Source organism: Toxorhynchites rutilus, chromosome 2, assembly GCF_029784135.1.
Source record: "Toxorhynchites rutilus septentrionalis strain SRP chromosome 2, ASM2978413v1, whole genome shotgun sequence".
Taxonomy (NCBI): Eukaryota; Metazoa; Arthropoda; class Insecta; order Diptera; family Culicidae; genus Toxorhynchites; species Toxorhynchites rutilus.
This window is the reverse complement of record NC_073745.1, coordinates 170,669,149-170,691,802: the sequence shown is the minus strand read 5'-3', so window position 1 is coordinate 170,691,802 and position 22,654 is coordinate 170,669,149. Positions and strand designations below refer to the sequence as shown.

The 22,654-nt window shown below is 41.2% G+C and overlaps 1 protein-coding gene across 8 annotated transcripts in view; it reads right to left on the bottom strand.

Moving 5' to 3' along the window:
• The window catches only part of LOC129769390 (dystrophin, isoforms A/C/F/G/H), a 388,267-nt gene that overhangs the window by 40,436 nt on the left and 325,177 nt on the right, over positions 1-22,654 (bottom strand). For all 8 annotated transcript variants that reach the window (XM_055771638.1, XM_055771636.1, XM_055771635.1 and 5 more), the window contains 6 exons: positions 15,969-16,102; positions 15,681-15,910; positions 15,120-15,626; positions 14,493-15,005; positions 14,312-14,440; positions 14,135-14,246 (listed from right to left, as the gene is read on the bottom strand). In XM_055771638.1, the coding sequence (XP_055627613.1) occupies positions 14,135-14,246; positions 14,312-14,440; positions 14,493-15,005; positions 15,120-15,626; positions 15,681-15,910; positions 15,969-16,102 (1,625 nt within the window). The remainder of the gene's footprint in view (positions 1-14,134; positions 14,247-14,311; positions 14,441-14,492; positions 15,006-15,119; positions 15,627-15,680; positions 15,911-15,968; positions 16,103-22,654) is intronic.

The window sequence follows — 22,654 nt, the reverse complement described above, 5'->3', positions numbered from 1 at the left end:
GGCACTGAACCCCCTCAGTAGGACGCTCAATAGAAACGGTCATGGCTATAAAATAAGGTATGGCGACGGCGCCCACGAAGAAGTGACCCATACCTTTTACATGGACGATCTCAAGGTCTACGCTGATTCACGTCAGCGTCTAGGTGTAGCTATCCGGGTTGTCGAAGACATAAGCAGGGACATCTGTATGGAGTTCGGCCTCGACAAGTGTCGCTGTGTCCACCTGCTGAAAGGACAACTTACCGAATCCGGAGGCTACGAGGTCTATGACGGCGAGTTTATAAGAGACATGGTTCGTGGCGAATCCTATAAATATCTTGGATTCCGACAGCTCACCGGGATTCGCCACTCCGACATCAAGACGGAGCTGCGAGACAAGTTCTTGAGTCGAGTGAACTGTGTCCTGAGGACTTTCCTCAACGCGGGGAACAAGGTACGCGCGATCAACACATTCGCGGTTCCCCTGCTGACCTTCAGTTTTGGTGTAGTCAAATGGAGCAAAACTGACCTAGAGGACCTTGAGAGGAGGATGAGGAAAGCATTCAAAGAGGCCGGAATGCACCATCCTCAATCGGCACTGGAGAGAGTTTCACTACCACGCAAAGAAGGGGGACTTGGAATCGTCGATATTTCTGCACTGTGTGTTGCCCAGGTACGACAACTGCGCGAATACTTCGCAGAACGCGCCAACCAAAACGCGCTATACCGGGCTGTCTGCGCCGCTGACAGAGGATACAGCGCTCTGCACTTGGCGCAAGCGGAGTACCAACTAAATTGCAATCTGCAGACAGTGGAGGAGAAGATTGCAGCTTGGAAGCAGAAGGCAGTGCATGGTGCCCACCCCCATCAACTGGACCGGCCACACGTCGACAAGGCCGCATCTAATCTGTGGCTAACGCGTGGTGAACTCTCTTCAGTAGTAGAAGCCGACATGATAGCCATCCAGGACAGGATAATGCCGACGAGAAACTGCAGGCGGTACGTCTGGCATCAAGACGTTGATGACATTTGCCGGATGTGCCATCAACCAGGTGAAAACATAGAACACATTATGGGAGGCTGTCCCGTTTTGGCCAACGCAGCCTACACCGAGCGCCACAACAACGTGGCCCGTATTGTTCATCGACAACTGGCGCTCCAATGTGCTCTACTGGAAGACAACGTACCAAACTACCGGTACCTGCCTGCACCTGTCCTGGAAAATGACCGTTTCAAGCTGTACTGGGATCGCACTGTTCTGACCGACCTCTCGATCCACCACAACCGCCCAGATATAATGGTTTACGACAAGAGCGACCGCAAAGTCACCATCATCGATGTCGCTATTCCACTGAACCAGAATCTGGAGGAGACCCACGGTCGCAAAATCTGCAAGTACCGACCATTGGCCGTGGAGCTCAAGGAACTGTGGGGGCTAAGGGAGGTCCCAAGAATTGTTCCAGTCGTTCTCTCTGGAACTGGAATTATCCCGAAGACACTTCTGGAAGCGCTAAAGGTGTTGAACATCGAGAAGGAATTGGCCGGCATCCAAAAGTCGGTCATCCTCAGCACCTGCGCGATTGTCCGACAATTCCTCGGTCAGGACTAAAACAGCACGAGCATGCAGATACGTGCATTCCGCAGAGCCTAGTCCCCCTTTGGCATTCAGAAGCCCGGGGGCAGGTGAAAATTCTGGCTAGGTTCGCCTAGTTAAGAAGTGAGATAAGTCTGCCAAAAAAAAATACATACATACGCAAAACGGAAACAAGTGCTGAATTCGTTCCATGAGTTGTGTTTTGGCAGCTGATTGACTTCATCACTGTTCGGGGATTCCATAGACCTTTTGTCGAATGTAGGTGTCCACACAGAATTACCACGGGTGGGGTTCGTGTGTGGATCTATAAACTTGGTCGGAAATAAATGACACTGTACGGACTTGTTTTAAATTTATTTGATTGTTGTTGTCTTTACAAAGGTTGGAATAAAACTGAACTCATAACGGTTCGGTTCGGTTCTTGATTTTGAAGCGACTTTAAGCCTGTAACGTCCTGTTCGACCCCGTCGAAACTGACAGCTTTCGACTAGCGCTATCTGTATGTCGACAGGGAAGTTGCATCGTTTCGTGTTTCGATGTAATGGTCTCCACTGAAATTTTCCTGCGACTTTTGCGGGAGATACGTCACTCACGGAAAAAAGGACAGTCTGGAAGTAGGATAAGGATAGGAGATTTAGGAGGTAGAGTGCGCGTGGTCCGAAAAGCTGGAAAACTTTAGTGGGGAGTGCCGAAGCCGTGAGTCGTGGAAAAATAAAACACAAAAAGAAAAAGAGACGCGAGATGATAAGTGCGGTTTGAGTTTCGGGTTTGATGGTTATGTGTCCGTGGGCGGAAATCCGTGATGATCGGTGTAGAAGCAAGACCTCGAAGAGCCCCCTCAACTCCCGCCAAGTGACTTTCGTTGGGAGGTTAAACTATGATATCAGACGTCCTGGAACTAAAACGGTAGATGGCAGTCTTCACCAAATTGCCTTATCCGGTACGGATACTCCGATGTGTAAAAAAAAGAAACATGGAAGATAAAGTGTTTGAGTGTGAACGGCCCGCCCTGAATGTCTCTAGCCGGACCATTCAAAACGTAGCAGCTTTCCTCGACGACAATGACGTTGAAGCTCCTGTTCATTTCGGTACAAAAGCGTCCGTTACAACCCAAAGGTCGTTCGTCCCTTAAACGATCCCATTACGATGACGATGATGTTGAATTAAAGGGGCTTTAAACTTTTCAGTTCATTCGCCTCTAAACTAATTACGTCCGTACTAACTCGCTTATACAGCTGTCACAACCCATTCGATATGGTACCATCGGTTAATCAGAAAAGCAATGTTGCCACGTTTGCGCTTCTAATATTACCGATAAAACATACTGCTAAAAACTTACAATGTCTATTTCAATTCTTCCGTTTAGAACGGAACATACTCCCCCCGAGTGAGACGTTAAGTTTCACTGCTCTCCGGTTCGCGTTGATTGACTTCAATGGGCAAAACTGAAAGTTTAGTGATGGGACGGCGATAACTTGTACCTCCACTGCAGACATCCACAACGCGAATTAAATTATCAGATCCAGGATGAACTGCTACTATTCGGCCCAACTTCAACTGAAGCGGTGGACGATTTTTATCTTGTAAAAGCACTATCATTCCTGGTTGTATATTTTCTGAAGTGTTCCAATTTTTCTTACTAAGTTTTAGGCTGTTGAGACAGTCATTTGACCAATTTGACCTTTGGTCCTCTATTTGGTATCCTGGAACAAGCGAAAGAATTTGTGTAGTTCGGTGGAAGCATTTCGAAAATTTGAACCGTTGTCAGAATGCAGCTCTGTACGCTTTCACAATCTTGGGTCTATACTTTCCTTGCTTTACCATAACAGGATCGGCGTAGTCTACACCAGTGATATTGAACGGACAGACAGAGGACACTCTTTGTTTCGGCAAGTCTCCCATTAATTGAGAAACGCCAGTTGGATTAGTTCTGAATCGATGACTCTTTGCAACTTCCAGAAACGACTGTACTTGCTAAATACCGGAAGCAATTCCAATATTGTTGCTGAATGACTCATGATCACTGGTTTCATTTCAGGTAAATCTCGTTCAGTGTTTCAAAAATGATGGTTGATGTGGTAAGGAAATTGGGACCATTCCACCACATGTTCTGTGCAAGGATAGTTGGTAGTTGGCCTCGAGACACCACATCTGCTGGGTTATCACACGATTTCACATAGTTCCATAGATACTCTACCGAACCATTGCGAATTTCCATCACGCGATTTTTGACGAAGGTTTGCAATCGGTCGTGATTTTTCTACAGCCAAGCAAGTACAATTTGACTGTCAGTCCACAACATTATCTGCAAAAGTTCATTTCTACTGCATCAATTATCTTTTCCACCAGCCGTGTCAGCAGTAACGCGGCGCACAATTCGTTGCGCGGAATCGTCAATTCATGTAGCGGGGCGACCTTCGATTTTGAACTCAACAGTCAACGTTTTGCTGAGCCATCGGGAAACAAACTTCGCACGTATACAGATGCGCCATAAGCTAAATTGGAGGTGTCTGCAAAGCCATGCAACTCAAAATCAATGGTTCCATTGTATGTCACATGACGAGGGATCGTTATTTTCTTAAGATGAGGAAGAGTTTGTTTTTTATCCACCACTGTTGAACAAATAATTCTTCAACTGAATCGTCCCAGCCGATCTTACATTTCCGAAGCTGTTGCACGAGTAGTTTAGCTAACACAACTGTAGGGGAATATAATCCCAATGGATCATACAGTTTTGCCACCTCGGAGTATATTCTTCGTTTTGTAGTTGGTCGTTTTTGATCTTCAATATGTTCTAACTCATCAGCAATTCGTCGGATAACGGGTTCCACGTCAGACCAATTATTTTAGTCACACTATTGATGGATCGGTCTTTCAAGGCTTCAGCGTTTCTTGTTCTTCAATAGGACAACTGTGCAATAATTGTGTTGAATTGGAGCACCACTTGCGAATTGGAAAACCACCTTTCGCTAGCATTCTTTTCAGTTGATTGATAGCTTCGTTGACTTATTCGAATGTATCACGTCGTCAACATAACAGTCCTTGCGAATGATATTGGATCCTATGGGAAAATTCGATTCTTCTTGTTTTGCAAGCTGTACCAGACATCTAGTGGCTTAATACGGTGCAGAGGCAGTACCATACGTTATTGTTGTCAGCTCCAATACCTTCACTGGGTCGGATGAATTTTCTCGCCAAAAAATTCTCTGGTAATGAGTGTCATTAGGATGCACACGAATCTGTCGGTACATTTTTGTAATATCGTCCGTAAACACATATTTATGTTTCCGGATCTTCAATATGATTACCAGTAATTCATTTTGCACTACTGGTCCTACCAAGAGGACGTCGTTGAGTGAAAGGTCACTAGATGATGGTTTGGCACTGGCATCAAACACCACTCTACATTTTATAGTAGAACTGTCGGGACGGAGCACAACATGATGTGGCATGCAATACGGATTGAGTGGTCGCTTATCTTTGATTTCGTCCACTTCCTTGCAGTGGCCTAGTTGCTGATATTCGCGTACACAATCGATGTATTGACTCTTCAGATCCGTTTCGGGTTTCGTTATAGTTTGCTCTCCAACATAAAATAGCATTTTAAGGCTAATTCTCTGCAACTAACTGATTCGTCAACGTTGTCCTTGAATGGCAGTCAGACCACGAATTTTCTGGTTTCGTCGCGGGAATGTGTAACGGAAAAATGTTTATCACATCGTTGTTCATCAATAGTTGGTTTTGGATCGTCCTGTAGCTCTTCGAGTTGCCAAAACTTCTCGATCGAGTCATCAATCGACTGTATAGAGGCGATCTGTGAATACTGCACGTTGTTATCGGCACTGATTGAACCTGTTACGAACCAACCGAGATGGGAGTCACGCCATTCGGGAAGTCCGTCTTCCAATATTAGCTCGTTCGGCTTCAAAAAATTGAAAAATAATTCTGCTCCAATCGGAATATCTATCGTGTTAGATTTGTAAAACATGGGATTTGCAAGTTGAATTCCACTGGGAATATTCCAGTCCGTAATATCAATTTTCTACTGAAGGGATTTTTTCTGTCACCTTTCGAGTGATCAAACATTCCAATGATGCTTGGAAATTGCTGTACTGAGACTGAAACTTTACAATAATCTTCTCGTGGGCGGTTGTCTTCAGGTTGCTAACACCAGCGATGGCAATGTTAACTCGCTGCTTCGGAATTTCCAGTGCGTTGGCTAATCTTTCACTATCTTTCACGCTATTTAAAAGAGTTTCACAGGAATGCTGTCTTCCATTCTTGTCGGTTACTAGGACAGCAGCTGTCAATAGTAGTACTGTCTTTGATACACGGGCACTATTACAGAAACATGTACACCCAGGTTTTTTTACGCGGTTTTTTGCGTGGTTTTTGCGGGAGATACGTCACTCACGGAAAAAAGGACAGTCTGGAAGTAGGATAAGGATAGGAGATTTAGGAGGTAGAGTGCGCGTGGTCCGAAAAGCTGGAAAACTTTAGTGGGGAGTGCCGAAGCCGTGAGTCGTGGAAAAATAAAACACAAAAAGAAAAAGAGACGCGAGATGATAAGTGCGGTTTGAGTTTCGGGTTTGATGGTTATGTGTCCGTGGGCGGAAATCCGTGATGATCGGTGTAGAAGCAAGACCTCGAAGAGCCCCCTCAACTCCCGCCAAGTGACTTTCGTTGGGAGGTTAAACTATGATATCAGACGTCCTGGAACTAAAACGGTAGATGGCAGTCTTCACCAAATTGCCTTATCCGGTACGGATACTCCGATGTGTAAAAAAAAGAAACATGGAAGATAAAGTGTTTGAGTGTGAACGGCCCGCCCTGAATGTCTCTAGCCGGACCATTCAAAACGTAGCAGCTTTCCTCGACGACAATGACGTTGAAGCTCCTGTCCATTTCGGTACAAAAGCGTCCGTTACAACCCAAAGGTCGTTCGTCCCTTAAACGATCCCATTACGATGACGATGATGTTGAATTAAAGGGGCTTTAAACTTTTCAGTTCATTCGCCTCTAAACTAATTACGTCCGTACTAACTCGCTTATACAGCTGTCACAACCCATTCGATATGGTACCATCGGTTAATCAGAAAAGCAATGTTGCCACGTTTGCGCTTCTAATATTACCGATAAAACATACTGCTAAAAACTTACAATGTCTATTTCAATTCTTCCGTTTAGAACGGAACATACTCCCCCCGAGTGAGACGTTAAGTTTCACTGCTCTCCGGTTCGCGTTGATTGACTTCAATGGGCAAAACTGAAAGTTTAGTGATGGGACGGCGATAACTTGTACCTCCACTGCAGACATCCACAACGCGAATTAAATTATCAGATCCAGGATGAACTGCTACTATTCGGCCCAACTTCAACTGAAGCGGTGGACGATTTTTATCTTGTAAAAGCACTATCATTCCTGGTTGTATATTTTCTGAAGTGTTCCAATTTTTCTTACTAAGTTTTAGGCTGTTGAGACAGTCATTTGACCAATTTGACCTTTGGTCCTCTATTTGGTATCCTGGAACAAGCGAAAGAATTTGTGTAGTTCGGTGGAAGCATTTCGAAAATTTGAACCGTTGTCAGAATGCAGCTCTGTACGCTTTCACAATCTTGGGTCTATACTTTCCTTGCTTTACCATAACAGGATCGGCGTAGTCTACACCAGTGATATTGAACGGACAGACAGAGGACACTCTTTGTTTCGGCAAGTCTCCCATTAATTGAGAAACGCCAGTTGGATTAGTTCTGAATCGATGACTCTTTGCAACTTCCAGAAACGACTGTACTTGCTAAATACCGGAAGCAATTCCAATATTGTTGCTGAATGACTCATGATCACTGGTTTCATTTCAGGTAAATCTCGTTCAGTGTTTCAAAAATGATGGTTGATGTGGTAAGGAAATTGGGACCATTCCACCACATGTTCTGTGCAAGGATAGTTGGTAGTTGGCCTCGAGACACCACATCTGCTGGGTTATCACACGATTTCACATAGTTCCATAGATACTCTACCGAACCATTGCGAATTTCCATCACGCGATTTTTGACGAAGGTTTGCAATCGGTCGTGATTTTTCTACAGCCAAGCAAGTACAATTTGACTGTCAGTCCACAACATTATCTGCAAAAGTTCATTTCTACTGCATCAATTATCTTTTCCACCAGCCGTGTCAGCAGTAACGCGGCGCACAATTCGTTGCGCGGAATCGTCAATTCATGTAGCGGGGCGACCTTCGATTTTGAACTCAACAGTCAACGTTTTGCTGAGCCATCGGGAAACAAACTTCGCACGTATACAGATGCGCCATAAGCTAAATTGGAGGTGTCTGCAAAGCCATGCAACTCAAAATCAATGGTTCCATTGTATGTCACATGACGAGGGATCGTTATTTTCTTAAGATGAGGAAGAGTTTGTTTTTTATCCACCACTGTTGAACAAATAATTCTTCAACTGAATCGTCCCAGCCGATCTTACATTTCCGAAGCTGTTGCACGAGTAGTTTAGCTAACACAACTGTAGGGGAATATAATCCCAATGGATCATACAGTTTTGCCACCTCGGAGTATATTCTTCGTTTTGTAGTTGGTCGTTTTTGATCTTCAATATGTTCTAACTCATCAGCAATTCGTCGGATAACGGGTTCCACGTCAGACCAATTATTTTAGTCACACTATTGATGGATCGGTCTTTCAAGGCTTCAGCGTTTCTTGTTCTTCAATAGGACAACTGTGCAATAATTGTGTTGAATTGGAGCACCACTTGCGAATTGGAAAACCACCTTTCGCTAGCATTCTTTTCAGTTGATTGATAGCTTCGTTGACTTATTCGAATGTATCACGTCGTCAACATAACAGTCCTTGCGAATGATATTGGATCCTATGGGAAAATTCGATTCTTCTTGTTTTGCAAGCTGTACCAGACATCTAGTGGCTTAATACGGTGCAGAGGCAGTACCATACGTTATTGTTGTCAGCTCCAATACCTTCACTGGGTCGGATGAATTTTCTCGCCAAAAAATTCTCTGGTAATGAGTGTCATTAGGATGCACACGAATCTGTCGGTACATTTTTGTAATATCGTCCGTAAACACATATTTATGTTTCCGGATCTTCAATATGATTACCAGTAATTCATTTTGCACTACTGGTCCTACCAAGAGGACGTCGTTGAGTGAAAGGTCACTAGATGATGGTTTGGCACTGGCATCAAACACCACTCTACATTTTATAGTAGAACTGTCGGGACGGAGCACAACATGATGTGGCATGCAATACGGATTGAGTGGTCGCTTATCTTTGATTTCGTCCACTTCCTTGCAGTGGCCTAGTTGCTGATATTCGCGTACACAATCGATGTATTGACTCTTCAGATCCGTTTCGGGTTTCGTTATAGTTTGCTCTCCAACATAAAATAGCATTTTAAGGCTAATTCTCTGCAACTAACTGATTCGTCAACGTTGTCCTTGAATGGCAGTCAGACCACGAATTTTCTGGTTTCGTCGCGGGAATGTGTAACGGAAAAATGTTTATCACATCGTTGTTCATCAATAGTTGGTTTTGGATCGTCCTGTAGCTCTTCGAGTTGCCAAAACTTCTCGATCGAGTCATCAATCGACTGTATAGAGGCGATCTGTGAATACTGCACGTTGTTATCGGCACTGATTGAACCTGTTACGAACCAACCGAGATGGGAGTCACGCCATTCGGGAAGTCCGTCTTCCAATATTAGCTCGTTCGGCTTCAAAAAATTGAAAAATAATTCTGCTCCAATCGGAATATCTATCGTGTTAGATTTGTAAAACATGGGATTTGCAAGTTGAATTCCACTGGGAATATTCCAGTCCGTAATATCAATTTTCTACTGAAGGGATTTTTTCTGTCACCTTTCGAGTGATCAAACATTCCAATGATGCTTGGAAATTGCTGTACTGAGACTGAAACTTTACAATAATCTTCTCGTGGGCGGTTGTCTTCAGGTTGCTAACACCAGCGATGGCAATGTTAACTCGCTGCTTCGGAATTTCCAGTGCGTTGGCTAATCTTTCACTATCTTTCACGCTATTTAAAAGAGTTTCACAGGAATGCTGTCTTCCATTCTTGTCGGTTACTAGGACAGCAGCTGTCAATAGTAGTACTGTCTTTGATACACGGGCACTATTACAGAAACATGTACACCCAGGTTTTTTTACGCGGTTTTTTGCGTGGTTTTTACGAGGTTTTTTTTACGCGGATTTTCCAATTAACGCGGTTTTTTTACGCGGTACGCGGTAAAAAAGACCAGTGCAATATCACATCTCCCCCTCACATTTTTCTCTTATGTTTCCTCAGAGCATTTTACGGTAATTAGTGCTTGTAACGGAGCTTAGCGCTTATGAAAGAAATAAGTGCTGCACCTTATCACGATTCTTACGTGGATTTTAGGTGTTGGGTAACGGGTAGCTCAGTGGGCTGTACAACGGGGCGGAGTTTTTACGGGCAGCGATTCGTGAATGGATTTCCCTGTCTACTTAGCTCTGGACGGTCCAACAGTGGTACTGCACGTGCCTCGGCAGTAGAGTGTACACATCACAAAGAAATCTTCTAGCAACAGCAAATGTCCTCATTCGTGAGGAAAACCGAACTATAGCTACCAGTAACCAACGAAATTGCAGGGAAAAACTTCGCGTTTTCGGAAGCGAGTAACAATCAACTTTTTACTTCCGTTCTACGTAAGGATAGTCCCATTTGATATCTATCATTCACCTAATAAATGACTAACCATGTCACCTACATGGTTTTTTTACGCGGATTTTCCAATTAACGCGGTTTTTTTTACGCGGATTTTCCAATTAACGCGTTTTTTTACGCAGATTTTCAAACTATCGCGGTTTTTTTTACGGAGTACGTATCCCCCGCGTAAAAAAAACTGGCATTTCATTCTCGCTGTTTGTTGACGGTTTATCGTTGGTGGGCTGGTTTCTTACCGTTATTCTTTCCTTTCTGATAGTGTCGGAATTTTGCATCGGAACAACATATGTCCTTTGCGTAGACAATTAAAGCAAACTCCGGTTGATTTGATCTTATTCATTTTTTCTGCACTCGATAACGCGTTCAGTTTATCGCACTGATAGTTCCGGTGAAGTGCAGCACAAAAATCACATTTTTCATTTGTGTAATTTTCATCGGATACTGCAGCGTGCGCTCGTTGGTTGTTGATTTTAATTTGGGTTCCTGATTTTGAAACAAACGGTTTTGTGATTGGCAAGGAAAAACCAGCTTCACATCGCTCTAATACTTGACACTGAGATTTTAAAAATCCGATTGTCGTCTTATATTTCGATAGTTCACCGGGCTCCCAATGCTTCCGAGTCGACTTATCGAGTGCTGCTGTCAGCTGGTAAATTATTATCAGCTCGGACATGTCTAGTAACTCTTGTTCCATATATTCTCCACGTGGTTGTTGCATTCGTCAACAAGTTTGCGTAATTCAATGTTCGATTCTGTGGACATTTTTTGTAGTTGTAGAAAACCACGAATATGTGTTTCAATAATCACTCTCCGATTTTCATAGCGTTCCGTAAGGATGTTCCATGCTTTCACATAGTTACCTTCATTTATTGTTTTGGAGTCCAATCAACGCCTTGTCAAGATGATACAACTTAATCACACCCGTATCTCGGGATTGGGCCATCACATCTAAAACATGGCTTTAAACTTCGGCCATTTTGTATAGTCTCCATCAAACGTTGGAATTGGAGGTTTTAATGGTTGCTGATGGATGATAACTTGTGGCAGCACTGACTGCGTATTGTCTGCAACGTTGTTTTGCATAAGCGAATGCTCGATGATACTAGATGTCAAGTCATAAATGTCTTCAAACCGCTGACATACTAATTCTTGATTTTCGGTTTTATCATCAGGAATGATGGCCAAAATTTGATTTTGGAATCCGGAGAACTCGTCATATATGGTTTGGAGTTTTCGCGCATACACTCTAAGATGCGCCAGGGTAACTGGAATATCGGCATTGTCGATGATCGGTTTGATACGTGCAATCTGTCTATGTCTGTCTACGTAGCCGAAAAAGCGGGTTCAGTTGCGAAATGGTTTTCGCATCGGCAACAATGTTGTCCATGATTGATTTGTTCCTATCGGGTTCGTCGGGAAATCCTCGGAAAATTTCAGATTCTCCTTCGTGTAACTACGTGTTCATCTTTTTCGGTGAATGTTGAATTGTCATCATTAATTGATTTGACTCGTCTTCCGCGAAGCTCGTTTGTACACGGCACGGAAATTTTCGGTTTTCTTCTTTTCGGGAACTTTTTCACATGTTGACGGAAATCGCACTCAGGAATCCATATCCGGCTCGTTCGGATCAATGTTCGGGCTCGGGCATACGGTGGACTGTATTTGGGGTGTATGGGATTCCATAGACCTTTTGTCGGATGTAAGTGTCCACACAGAATTACCACGGGTGGTTCCACAGTTCACTTAACCACAATAGCTTATGGACGTAAATATTAAAAAAGTGCGCGACGCGATTCATTAAAAATGAATTTTGTTCAGAACGGGAGAAAAGTTTCGTTCTCTTTTTTGGTTTTTTTTTCTCTGGAATGTCTTTGTCGAAACGAAAATTGATTTTTCGAAGGTCAGTGTCATCCAGTTTAGCAACGCGACCTATTGTTCTTGAGCCTCCAAATTGGAAATGTTAATGATGAGGGAGGACATGTGGTCTCAGGTTGACCCGAGTGCTCCCTCGACACCGGTCAATAGGGCATGGAGGGAAAATGAAAAAAAGTGCGGGTTTATTGGTAAAAGATACTAATATAACCTCATCATGCCACAAACCACAACGGAAGCCACATGGGACGCTCAAAACTTATCATTAGCCGGCTACTCTCACTGGAGAGGTTTCCCTTTTGAAAGAAGTTTACATTTGTTTTTCGGTACACGAGTTCCGAAATTGCATCCACCTTATCAAATATAAAACACTTCTCTGATTACATTTTATTCGCTAACCCGTGTTATTGCCGAGTTTACATTTTTTCAACTGATCCAAAATTTTGTTATTTTGTGTGAGAGAAACAAATCTCAAGTTTCCACTCGGTTCGTGGCGTGCAGTTCAATACCCGCATAACATTTCTTTGTACTCGTTGAATAATTATTCATATGTTGCGCGCAAATCGATTATGATTGATTCAAGGTAACTCCAAGCGCCCAAGAAGCGCCAAGAAACCCAAGTTATCATGTAGATAAGGTAACCCTGTTCGAAATGCATTTATCGGTGCTTGCTTACTCGCTGCTGTTAAACCCATTAAAACACGTGCTTTATCATCTTGGCTCAGGCAACACAGCACGTTCAGTCCCAGAATCAAAGCTCGCTGCTCAAGCATATAGGAGCACGTGAATTTGTTTAGGAATAAAAATGGAATTTTGTTACGCACATCAAATCTGTTTACACTGGAGTCACTTTTTACTTTTTACGATGCATGCCGCGTAAATTTCGAAATCCGCGTGAAAAAACCCTCGTAAATTCAGAAATCCGCGTAAAAAAAAAACACGTAAATACCTAAAACTGTCGTTTTTTTTAAATACGAAGCAGGATGAATCAGGATACCAATGAAATTGTCATCTCGATTTTTCATACGGGACTTCCTGCGAAATGTTGATTTGCAAAATAAAACACCATATACAAAATATTAGGTCAATCGGACTTTTCTTACTAATGTAGCAATTTTCAAAATTTGAGGATTTTGAAATCCGAAAAATCATCTGAAACTTTGATGCCAAATGTCTCAAAACTGAATGAAACGTAGAGACTTTTCAGACAGAAAAACGACAAAAAAGTTAATTTTTGACAAACAAATTTCAAGATAACCGTAGACCGGCGTAAATATTTGTATGTAGCGATTTTTGGGGCCGGGGAAGGTTCTTATGATGGTTCGAGATTCCTCTCCCTTCTGGAAGAGAGGTCTCCAATACAAATGAATCATAAATTTCCGCATAATTCGAGAATTGATCAAGCAAATGGAGACAAATTTGGCATGTGAGGGGTACATGGGTACGAGGAATGTTTCTATGATGGTTTGACATATCTCCCACCTCTGAAAGAAAGGACTCCCATACGCACAAAATACAAATTTCTGCATAACTCGAGAATTGATAGAGCAAATGGAACGAAAATTGGAATGTGAGGATTTAAGAGTACGAGAAATGTTTCTATGATGGTTTAGAAGTATGTAATAGAAAATTTATAGTAAAAATTAATTTGTTAAGGCTCATAGGGTAATAAAACAATAAAGAGTTCTGCGAACGTTCGCTTAGTAAGATAACGTTGAAAGTATTCGGTTTCTAGCTTACTACACTTTTTCTGAGCGTTTTTTCTGTTGCGGTTTTTTTTCTGGGGCGATTTATTCCGGTCAGGTATTCATATCAATAAATCAATTTCGAGCGGGACGAAGTTCACTGGGTCAGCTATTTCATATAAAATAGGACCTTTTCCATGCAAAATGGATTTCCAAACTATTATCGTGTACTTTCAATTAACATCTCAGATAAATTTAATCATGAAATTTACCTATATTTTGATCAAAATGGCCATTTTGTTGAAGTTTTGCAGGTGATTCTGTATTTAACTGAGATGCAGTAACAGCTCTCGTCTGCAATGTCGATACTTTAGATGAGTTTGGCTGGAAGAAAAAAAATGACAAATCGTTAGTTCGAATTTGTCAAAATAGATTGAAGGTGTTCATACCTCATCTAACAACTGTCGCAATCGTTGCAGCTGTGCCTCCAATTGTCTATTATGATCTTCTAAAATTTGCATTCTAGCCTCCAACCTTCCCTTGTGCTGACGTAGTAATTTAGCTTCAGCCATCATATCCTTAAAGACAAATAGGATGAAAATATTTTTTTTTTATTATGAGCCTACGTACATTTCCACCGGAAGATGTTGTATGTGAACTATGTATTTCATCGGGTGTCGTGATAGGAGTTTGTTTAGCTTTAAGTCGTTCATATTCAGCCTGCAGCGAAACATTCTCTTCTTCTAAATCTTTTATCATCGCTTCCAGTTCTTCACGTTGTTCTGCGTCCATAGCTGCCATCACTTGTACAGGAGATTTCGGACCACCATTATCAGGCAGCGATTGGCAATACTGTGCTATTAATTGATGCTCTTCGTCGCTGTCTGGTGTCGAATTGCTGCGTGTTCCGTACTCAACCTGAGCTAAACGTGTCGCATACATCTCTAATCTTGAATGCATGTCATTTTGTAATGTGTGTGATCCATGTTGTGGACTTGGGGCTGGACTCTCGAGAGCGTCTCCCTCCAGTACGCTTTGTACAGGAAGATAACCAACACGTGGATGCTTCTTAAAATATCGCCTACTTTTGAACTTATTACGTAAGGCTCGAGTGAAGTCACGCACGTCTTCAGTGGAAGTTGTCTAGAATAGATATTAATTGAAATGCAAAGTGAATACAGATTGTTTTTTTCTGTTCTGTTCTTTCTCTTGTTTGTTTCTTCTTTTCGGAGAATATTTTTCTGAATATTTGCTTACCGTTGTGCAGTATTCATGCATTGGATGCGATAATTTGTGATTTTTCGCATTTCGACCAAGAAAGAAGCAATGTTGGCACATATCAAAGTTAAAACACTTCAAACATCGGTAACGGAAACCAACAATTGGATATTCTTTGCAAATATTACACTTCGCCTGATGTTTTGCTGATTCAGATGCCACTAAACGATGCAGTACCGGAAGCCATACTAAGCTTTGTGGCTCATGTTGAAGCCAGTTGAGAAAATGCTGAGCTTCAATTGCAGTGTCTATCTGTTCGTTATTTTGGTTCACACCGGCTCGCTCGAAGCAAGACCGCACAGAGGGCTCAATATTCGATCCTCCAAATGCCGCTACCTCTCCCAATTGCCTGGGTACTTGTATGCAATCATGCAAAAGCAATCCTAATTTTCTTTGATCTACTTTTTTCTCTAAATCAGCAATCAATCTAAACAAGTAGCGATATTTTTCATCCAAATGCCCCTTGCAAAGCAATATCAGACCAACCTGAAACAAAATTTCATAAATCAACGAATCCAACAATACAATAAAAATACCTACTTTGAAACTAAGAACACGTATCTGACCGGTCCTTTGAGAATCATATACATTTAGAATCCAATTAATCGCCATATCGAGCATCAACGGAATATTAATCGGTTCGATGAAAGTATACAGCGAATGCAAAACCGTTGTCATATCTGTTATGTCTATTAACTTATCGTTCTGAGCTCGCAAACCGTGACAATCAAATGATTCTATAGCATGATTCATCGATAACTGATCGAATGCTGCAATTGGAGGCTGTATAATATTTCTAATAGAAAGAATATTTTCCCAAATGCTTACCTAATTTTCTTTGCACCGTACGTAGCTTCAAAGCAGTTCTATAAGCAGAAAAACGTACTTCGTTCAAATCAGCTAGCGATTTCATCAGTTCTATCATTTCCGGATGGTCCCAATGTGTATTCTCTCGCTCATGACTGTAGATAAATTCAATGTCTGTAGTATATATCTTCTTCTTCTTGAATGGCGTTAACGTTCCCTATGAAACTTTTGCCGTCTCAACATATGCATTAACTAGCGTCATTTATTAATACTTAGTTGAGATTTCTTAAGCCAAATAACACGCCTTGAATGTATTCCGAGTGGCAAGCTCTAGAATACGCGTGACCACAGTGCAAGTCGAAGGAAATTTCTTTGTTGAAAAATCCCCCGGCCAGGACGGGATTCGAACCCGAACACTCGGCATGATAATGTGAGACGCTAACCACTCGGCTACGGGTGCACTAGTTTATATCTTCGCTGAACGTAAATGCGAAAAAATATACACTTGATAAATCATCAATTCATATCGTGTAATCCTACCCTGAGGTAGTCGAAAACAGCCGATTTTGACCCGAACCTCTTCAATTTTTTAGAACATTGTACATAAGTGGCAGCTACCCAAAATTAAACTTTTGTTATCATATAAGGGCTTAGAATGAAAGGGGTGTAAGTGATTTGATCGATTTCTCTACATCGACTCTCTCTTTTGGTCATAACTTAGCTGCAAATACATTCCGTACTGTATTTGGCAATGTGGAAGATAGGTCAGAACCTCATCTATCGGACTCTATAACAAACTTAAATTGGAACGTTTTTGCAGTTGAGTTATTAACTAAAGAAAAAGTTGATGAAGAGAAATCGATCAAGTCACTTACACCCCTTGCATTCTAAGCCCCTCATATGATCAATCTCGATTATGACATTATGACCAAAAGAGAGAGTCGATGTAGAGAAATCGATCAAATCACTTACACCTCTTTCATTCTAAGCCCCTCAATTATAAGAGCATATCAAAAATCGAAAAATATAATATAACGTAGTAACTCGAATTATAGCCGTCTGATTGAAATATGGTGTTAAGAAATTGATGAAATGTCAATGGTTTTTTTTTTTTGGAAAAATAACATGTTAACTACACTGTTTAAAAATACATGCTCAAATATCGATTTTAATATTGAAAACATTTTTCAAATTTGATTCACATTTTACATTTTTGGAAATTTCATTTGAATGCTGTTTGAATGCAACAATGTTTGATGTTTAACGATGTACTTCAGAATCATTTACTTTTATTTTTGCACCAAAACCACCGTGCTGCTTGTGTAAGCCAACAGGATAACTCATCAATTCATACAAAACCGGACGGGCATGGCATGGTTTAAAGAAGAGTGTTTAAAATTCTGGACTGTTCAGCTTTTTTAGCAGATCAAAACCCAATCCGGGGAAAGGAAATCATCTGCACAGTTGTGTACATATATAACGCTGGTGTGTGTAAGTCACATACAGTAGAACCTCGATTATCCGCGAAATAGTCTGGATAGGTCAGCGCGAATAATGAAAATCGTGGATAACGCGATAAACGACTGAAAATAAGATGCAAACACCAAATAAAGATATTTCAGCATGAAAACTATGTTTTAATACAGAAAGCATTAAACTTTCCATCTGTAAGGTCGTGTACACCAGTGATCAGATAATGTGAAAGTCATGATCAAAACAAAAGAGCAAGTGCCTATCTCTCACTGACAAATTTCGGGACGCTCTATAGAATTACTATGGAACTCGCTTTCGCGGATAACCCACACCGCGGATCATCCGCTCGCGGATAATCGGGGTTCCACTGTATTAGGTTAAGGACAAGATTAAAAATTCTTCATGTTCTTATTTCAAGTAATAATCCGTGTTTGATTATTTCATGAATTCTCACAAATAAAATTACACAGAAAACCTGTCTTGTTAAAATAACGCTAGACAAAAATGCTTAGGAGAAATAGGAGCATATAAGACGAGATAAAGTAAATAACACGAAGTAAGTAGGTTAACCTAGAAAACTTTGGTAAAATTTGACAGGTAGAGGAAAACTGTAGCATGAACAAAGCAAGCACTTTGATTGTAAGAAAATGTATTTTTTTCGATTGTGGTTTTAAGTTTTTTCCGCTAATTAAACAATTTCAACTCGCTAGCAGTGTATACCGATGCCTTAACCGTGCTCTCTACAAATCATATGTGCATCGTGTCCAGACAAACCTGCGTAGGAATCCAAAGAGCTTCTGGAAATTTGCGAAAAACTCCAAGCGAAAAACAGCAGATATTCCTAACAGCGTCTAAGGTGTTCTCGGACGCTCGGGAATCGTCATGTGTTTCTGAAATGTGCGGTTTATTTAAAAAACACTTTGCATCGATGTTTGTCGCTGATGCAGCCACCCCTTCAGAAGCCGAGAGAGCTGCAGCTAACGTTCCAGTGAGTTTAATAGACTTGCGACCATTCGTCGTTACCCCACAGATGGTTGAGAAGGGCGTAAAAAATTGAAACGTTCAACAATTCCTGGCCCAGATGGCGTTCCAGCTATAGTTTTTTAGCCGCTGTGCTACATCCTTGGCTTTATCGCTCTCCCGTATTTACACAGCTTCGCTGAGTCAAGGGTTTTTTTTCCAGATGTATGGAAGCATTCCTTTATGTTTCCCGTGTTTAAAAAAGGTGATAAGTGTAACGTGGCTAACTATCGTGGCATAACCAGTTTATCAGCCGCTCCTAAGCTTTTTGAGCTGGTCGTGAACGATGCTGTCTTTTTCGAAGTTAAGAGTTATATCTCACCAGTACAACATGGCTTTATGCCAGGACGCTTGGTTAGCACCAATATGATCGAGTTCTCGTCGTTTTGTGTCAACCTTCTAGAGGAACGCGCTCAAGTTGTTGCTATCTACACCGACATAAAGCTGCTTTCGATCGAAAAGACCATCGCATCCTACTGAGAAAACTATCCCGTCTTGGTGCTTCCGACGGATTCATTAACTGGCTGAGATCATACCTGTCTGGAAGAACGCTCCGTGTCAAGCTCCTGTCTCACACTTCATCTCCGTTTGCTGTTTCTTCGGGTGTTCCGCAAGGCAGCAATCTTGGACCACTGCTGTTCGCGATCTTCTATAACGATGTGTCGCTTATTCTAGCATCCGACTGTGTGTCGATATATGCAGACGACTTGAAAATCTATCTAGCCATCAAAACTCTTGAGGATTGTCGTCGGTTACAGAACCTGCTTGACCAGTTCGTGAGTTGGTGTCTCCTGAACAAACTAACAATCAGCATTAATGAATATGTCAAGTCAGTTTGGGTTTATTTCGAGAGTCTTTAGGGACTTTACTGATTCTTACTGTCTGAAACCTCTCTTCTGCTCGCTTGTTCGGCCAATTCTTGAAACCGCATCTGTAGTATGAAGCCCTTACCAACACATGTGGACCGTCAGGATTAAACGGATTCAAAAATGGTTCATCCGTAGAGCGCTTATGAATCTGCCTTGGCGTGACCCGCGGAATCTGCCGTCATATACAGCTAGATGTCGCTTACTGAACTTAAATACTCTTGAGCGTCGTAGGCGTATTCAACAAGCCACCATCGTTGCCAAACTTTTTTGTGGTGATATCGATGCGCCTAACTTGCTCGAGAAGATGAACTTTCGCGCTCCCAGTAGAATTCTACAATCCTCGTTTTTGCTGCAACCGCTTGCACATCGTTCATCGTATGGTCAACATGAGCCGGTCACGGAAATGATCAGAACCTTCTCATCCGTAGAGCAGTTTTATGACTTTGGAGAATCATCACTACGCTTCAGAAACCGAATTGAGAATCCCGATGTGTTTAATGTTATGTTTTAATGTTATGTTTCCATGTTTTTGTTCGACTATTTTACAAGTTTTTAATCATTAAGACGATGTTGTCAGATGAATGTTATATCTAAACAAACAAACAAACAAACAAATAAATTATTTCGTGTATTGTGCAGTAAAGTTCTATTCGCCTACAGAAGGAACCATTTGATGAAGCGAAACGGTAAATTTGATAACGAAAAATGAAATAAATCACATTTCAATTTTCGCATGATTTGTGTGGTGAATTGAACATACAGGTTTGATACTTTTCTTTGGTCTAATTAATTCCAAATGCCGCGGAATTACAAAAAAAAGGATGCACAGATAACGTTGGAAAAAGGAGGAGCTTGAAAGAGGAACGCAGGATACTAAGGACAGATTTTCTTTGTACAAAGCAACGAAAGTGTTTTAAATTGCATAAACAATACTGAAGAGATTCATGCAAAATTCGTCAACCGCATGACGTCTTCAGCACTTACCCTTCTCTTTCGACAAGAAGGTGCGAGCAAAAAACAAAGGAGCCACAAAGGCTCCCACCCGTCGAAAGGGCGTGAGAAACACAAGGGTTCCTTCCACGAACCCGTTGTCCCTACAGTTCTCAGCAGATGGAACACGCATCCAAAAAATAACGTAGAACCGTTTTTCTAACTAGCAGGAACTGGAGATGGTCAATCATAGTTTACACATGATATCCGGGGAATGGCATTTAAATTGGCTGAAAAAAGGTTACTCATCCATTAGAGGCGAATGAACTGAAAAGTTTAAGGCCTCTCAAAGCGAAAAAGAACAAGAAGAAGTTTACTCATCCGTTCAATCTCCAAACTCGCTTAGCCGGACGAGATTGGTTTGACGGGTTCATGAAGCGTCTCAAATGTCACATTCAACACCGAATATCACATGATGTCACATCATTGTCAATATCTGTCATTGTCGAATATCTAGGGTATACTACATGTTAGGTAAAGGCATCCATTTGTACCATAAAATTTCGTTGCTGAAAAAAGATTACAAATCCAGTTCAACTTTCAACACTTTCTGAGCATTTTAATTTTCTCGTCCATCAAGGCTGCATCTCTCTGGGCATCAGTGAGCATCTTCATTTGTTTAGCATCAAGTTCCGTCGCTTCAAATTGCGAAAAAAATCCCGACTTCATGAAGCAATTCCCGAATTTTCCCGCATTTTTTCTCGATGAATTTTGATTCCCGACTTTTTACCGCATTTAACGAGTGGGTGGCCACCCTGCAAACTAGGGGAAAAGGGGGGAATTTGGACCACCTAAGCAAATCGCCTAATATTTCCAAACCAATACGGTCTAAATAAAAAATGTCAAATTGTATACTGAGCTACACTTGTTTTCTCTCAATAAATAATGTTTAATCATTATATAAAGCTTCAATCTACCAAATATAACATAAAATAAAAGAGATGATTTTTGGACATTAAAATTTGATGCGGGGTGATTTGGACCGTCTGTGGGGTGATTTGGTCCAGTGTGTGTTTCATCGAAAAAACATACTTATGTTTATGTAAAGTGTTTTGGGATAATGTTACAATCAGTAACAATGTTTTGGGATCGATACCAGGTGTCTTGCCCAGATTCTAGACCAGAAAAGTTTGATTGACACCATATCGAATTCTGCATGAATCTTTTCACTGTTGTTCGAGCATTTTCAAACACTTTTGATGCTTGGTCAAAGAAAATCCGTTCTCGATGGCCTGCGTTGCTCTTTCAAGCTCCTCCTTCTCCAACGTTGTCTGTCCATCCTCTTCTTGTAATTCATCGGCATCTGGAATCAATTAGACCAAAGAAAAGTCTCAAACCTGTAGGACCAATTCAACCCGACAGAAACGTGTCCATGTCACCCCACACAACACGCATAAATTAAAATGCAATTAATTTCATTGATTGTAATCAAACTTACAGTTTCGCTACATCAAATTGTTCCTCTTCTGTAGGCGAACAGAACTTTACTGCACAATACACGAAAAGTTTGTTTAATCAGCGGGAAAAACCTTAAAACCACTATCGGAAAACTCACATTTTTTGACGATCAAAGTGCTTGCTGTGTTCATGCTACCGTTTCCCTCTACTTGTGAAATTTTACCAAAGTTTTTTTACTGTAGGTATATACGGTTCAACAATAGAAGGGAATGACATTATAGAAAATCCAAGTTGGGCCGTAATTTTTGAGATAAAGGGGTGGTCCAAATCACCCCTAATGATCAAATCACCCCGTGTTACCCTACATGATTGCAATTGTTCTCATGTTCTTGTCTCCCATGCTATCATTATTATTTTGCTCCTTTCTTTTCTGGAGACAGTTGCAGTGATGGAGTGTGAAAAATGTGATGAACTGGGAGAGGTGATAATCAATCTTCATGAATTTATGGATTCGTGAGTTTGTGGATTTGTGTATTCGTGGGTTCGTGTGTTCGTAGATTCATGGATTCATTAATTCATTAATTTATGGATTCTGAAATTCATGAATTCTCAAATCCATAGATTCATAAATTCATGAATTCTTAGATCCATAGATTCATAAATTCATGAATTAATTCTTCTATTCTTCAATTCTTCAATTCTTTAATTTTTTATCGTCACCACAATAATTCTAATAGCGAAGACATATCTGCGACAATTGATGCAAACATTGGGCTTCCTCGCAATGATAATTATTCTCGATGTCTAATTTAGATAGAGAGGTCGAAGATATCAATGTTTTACAGTGGGATTGTGGTAATCCTATTTCTAAATTTGATATGTTTAAATTTTGAATTCATAACATTTATCGTGATGTTTTCTGTTCGAAACATAGCTTTTTTGTGAAATAATCTCTCT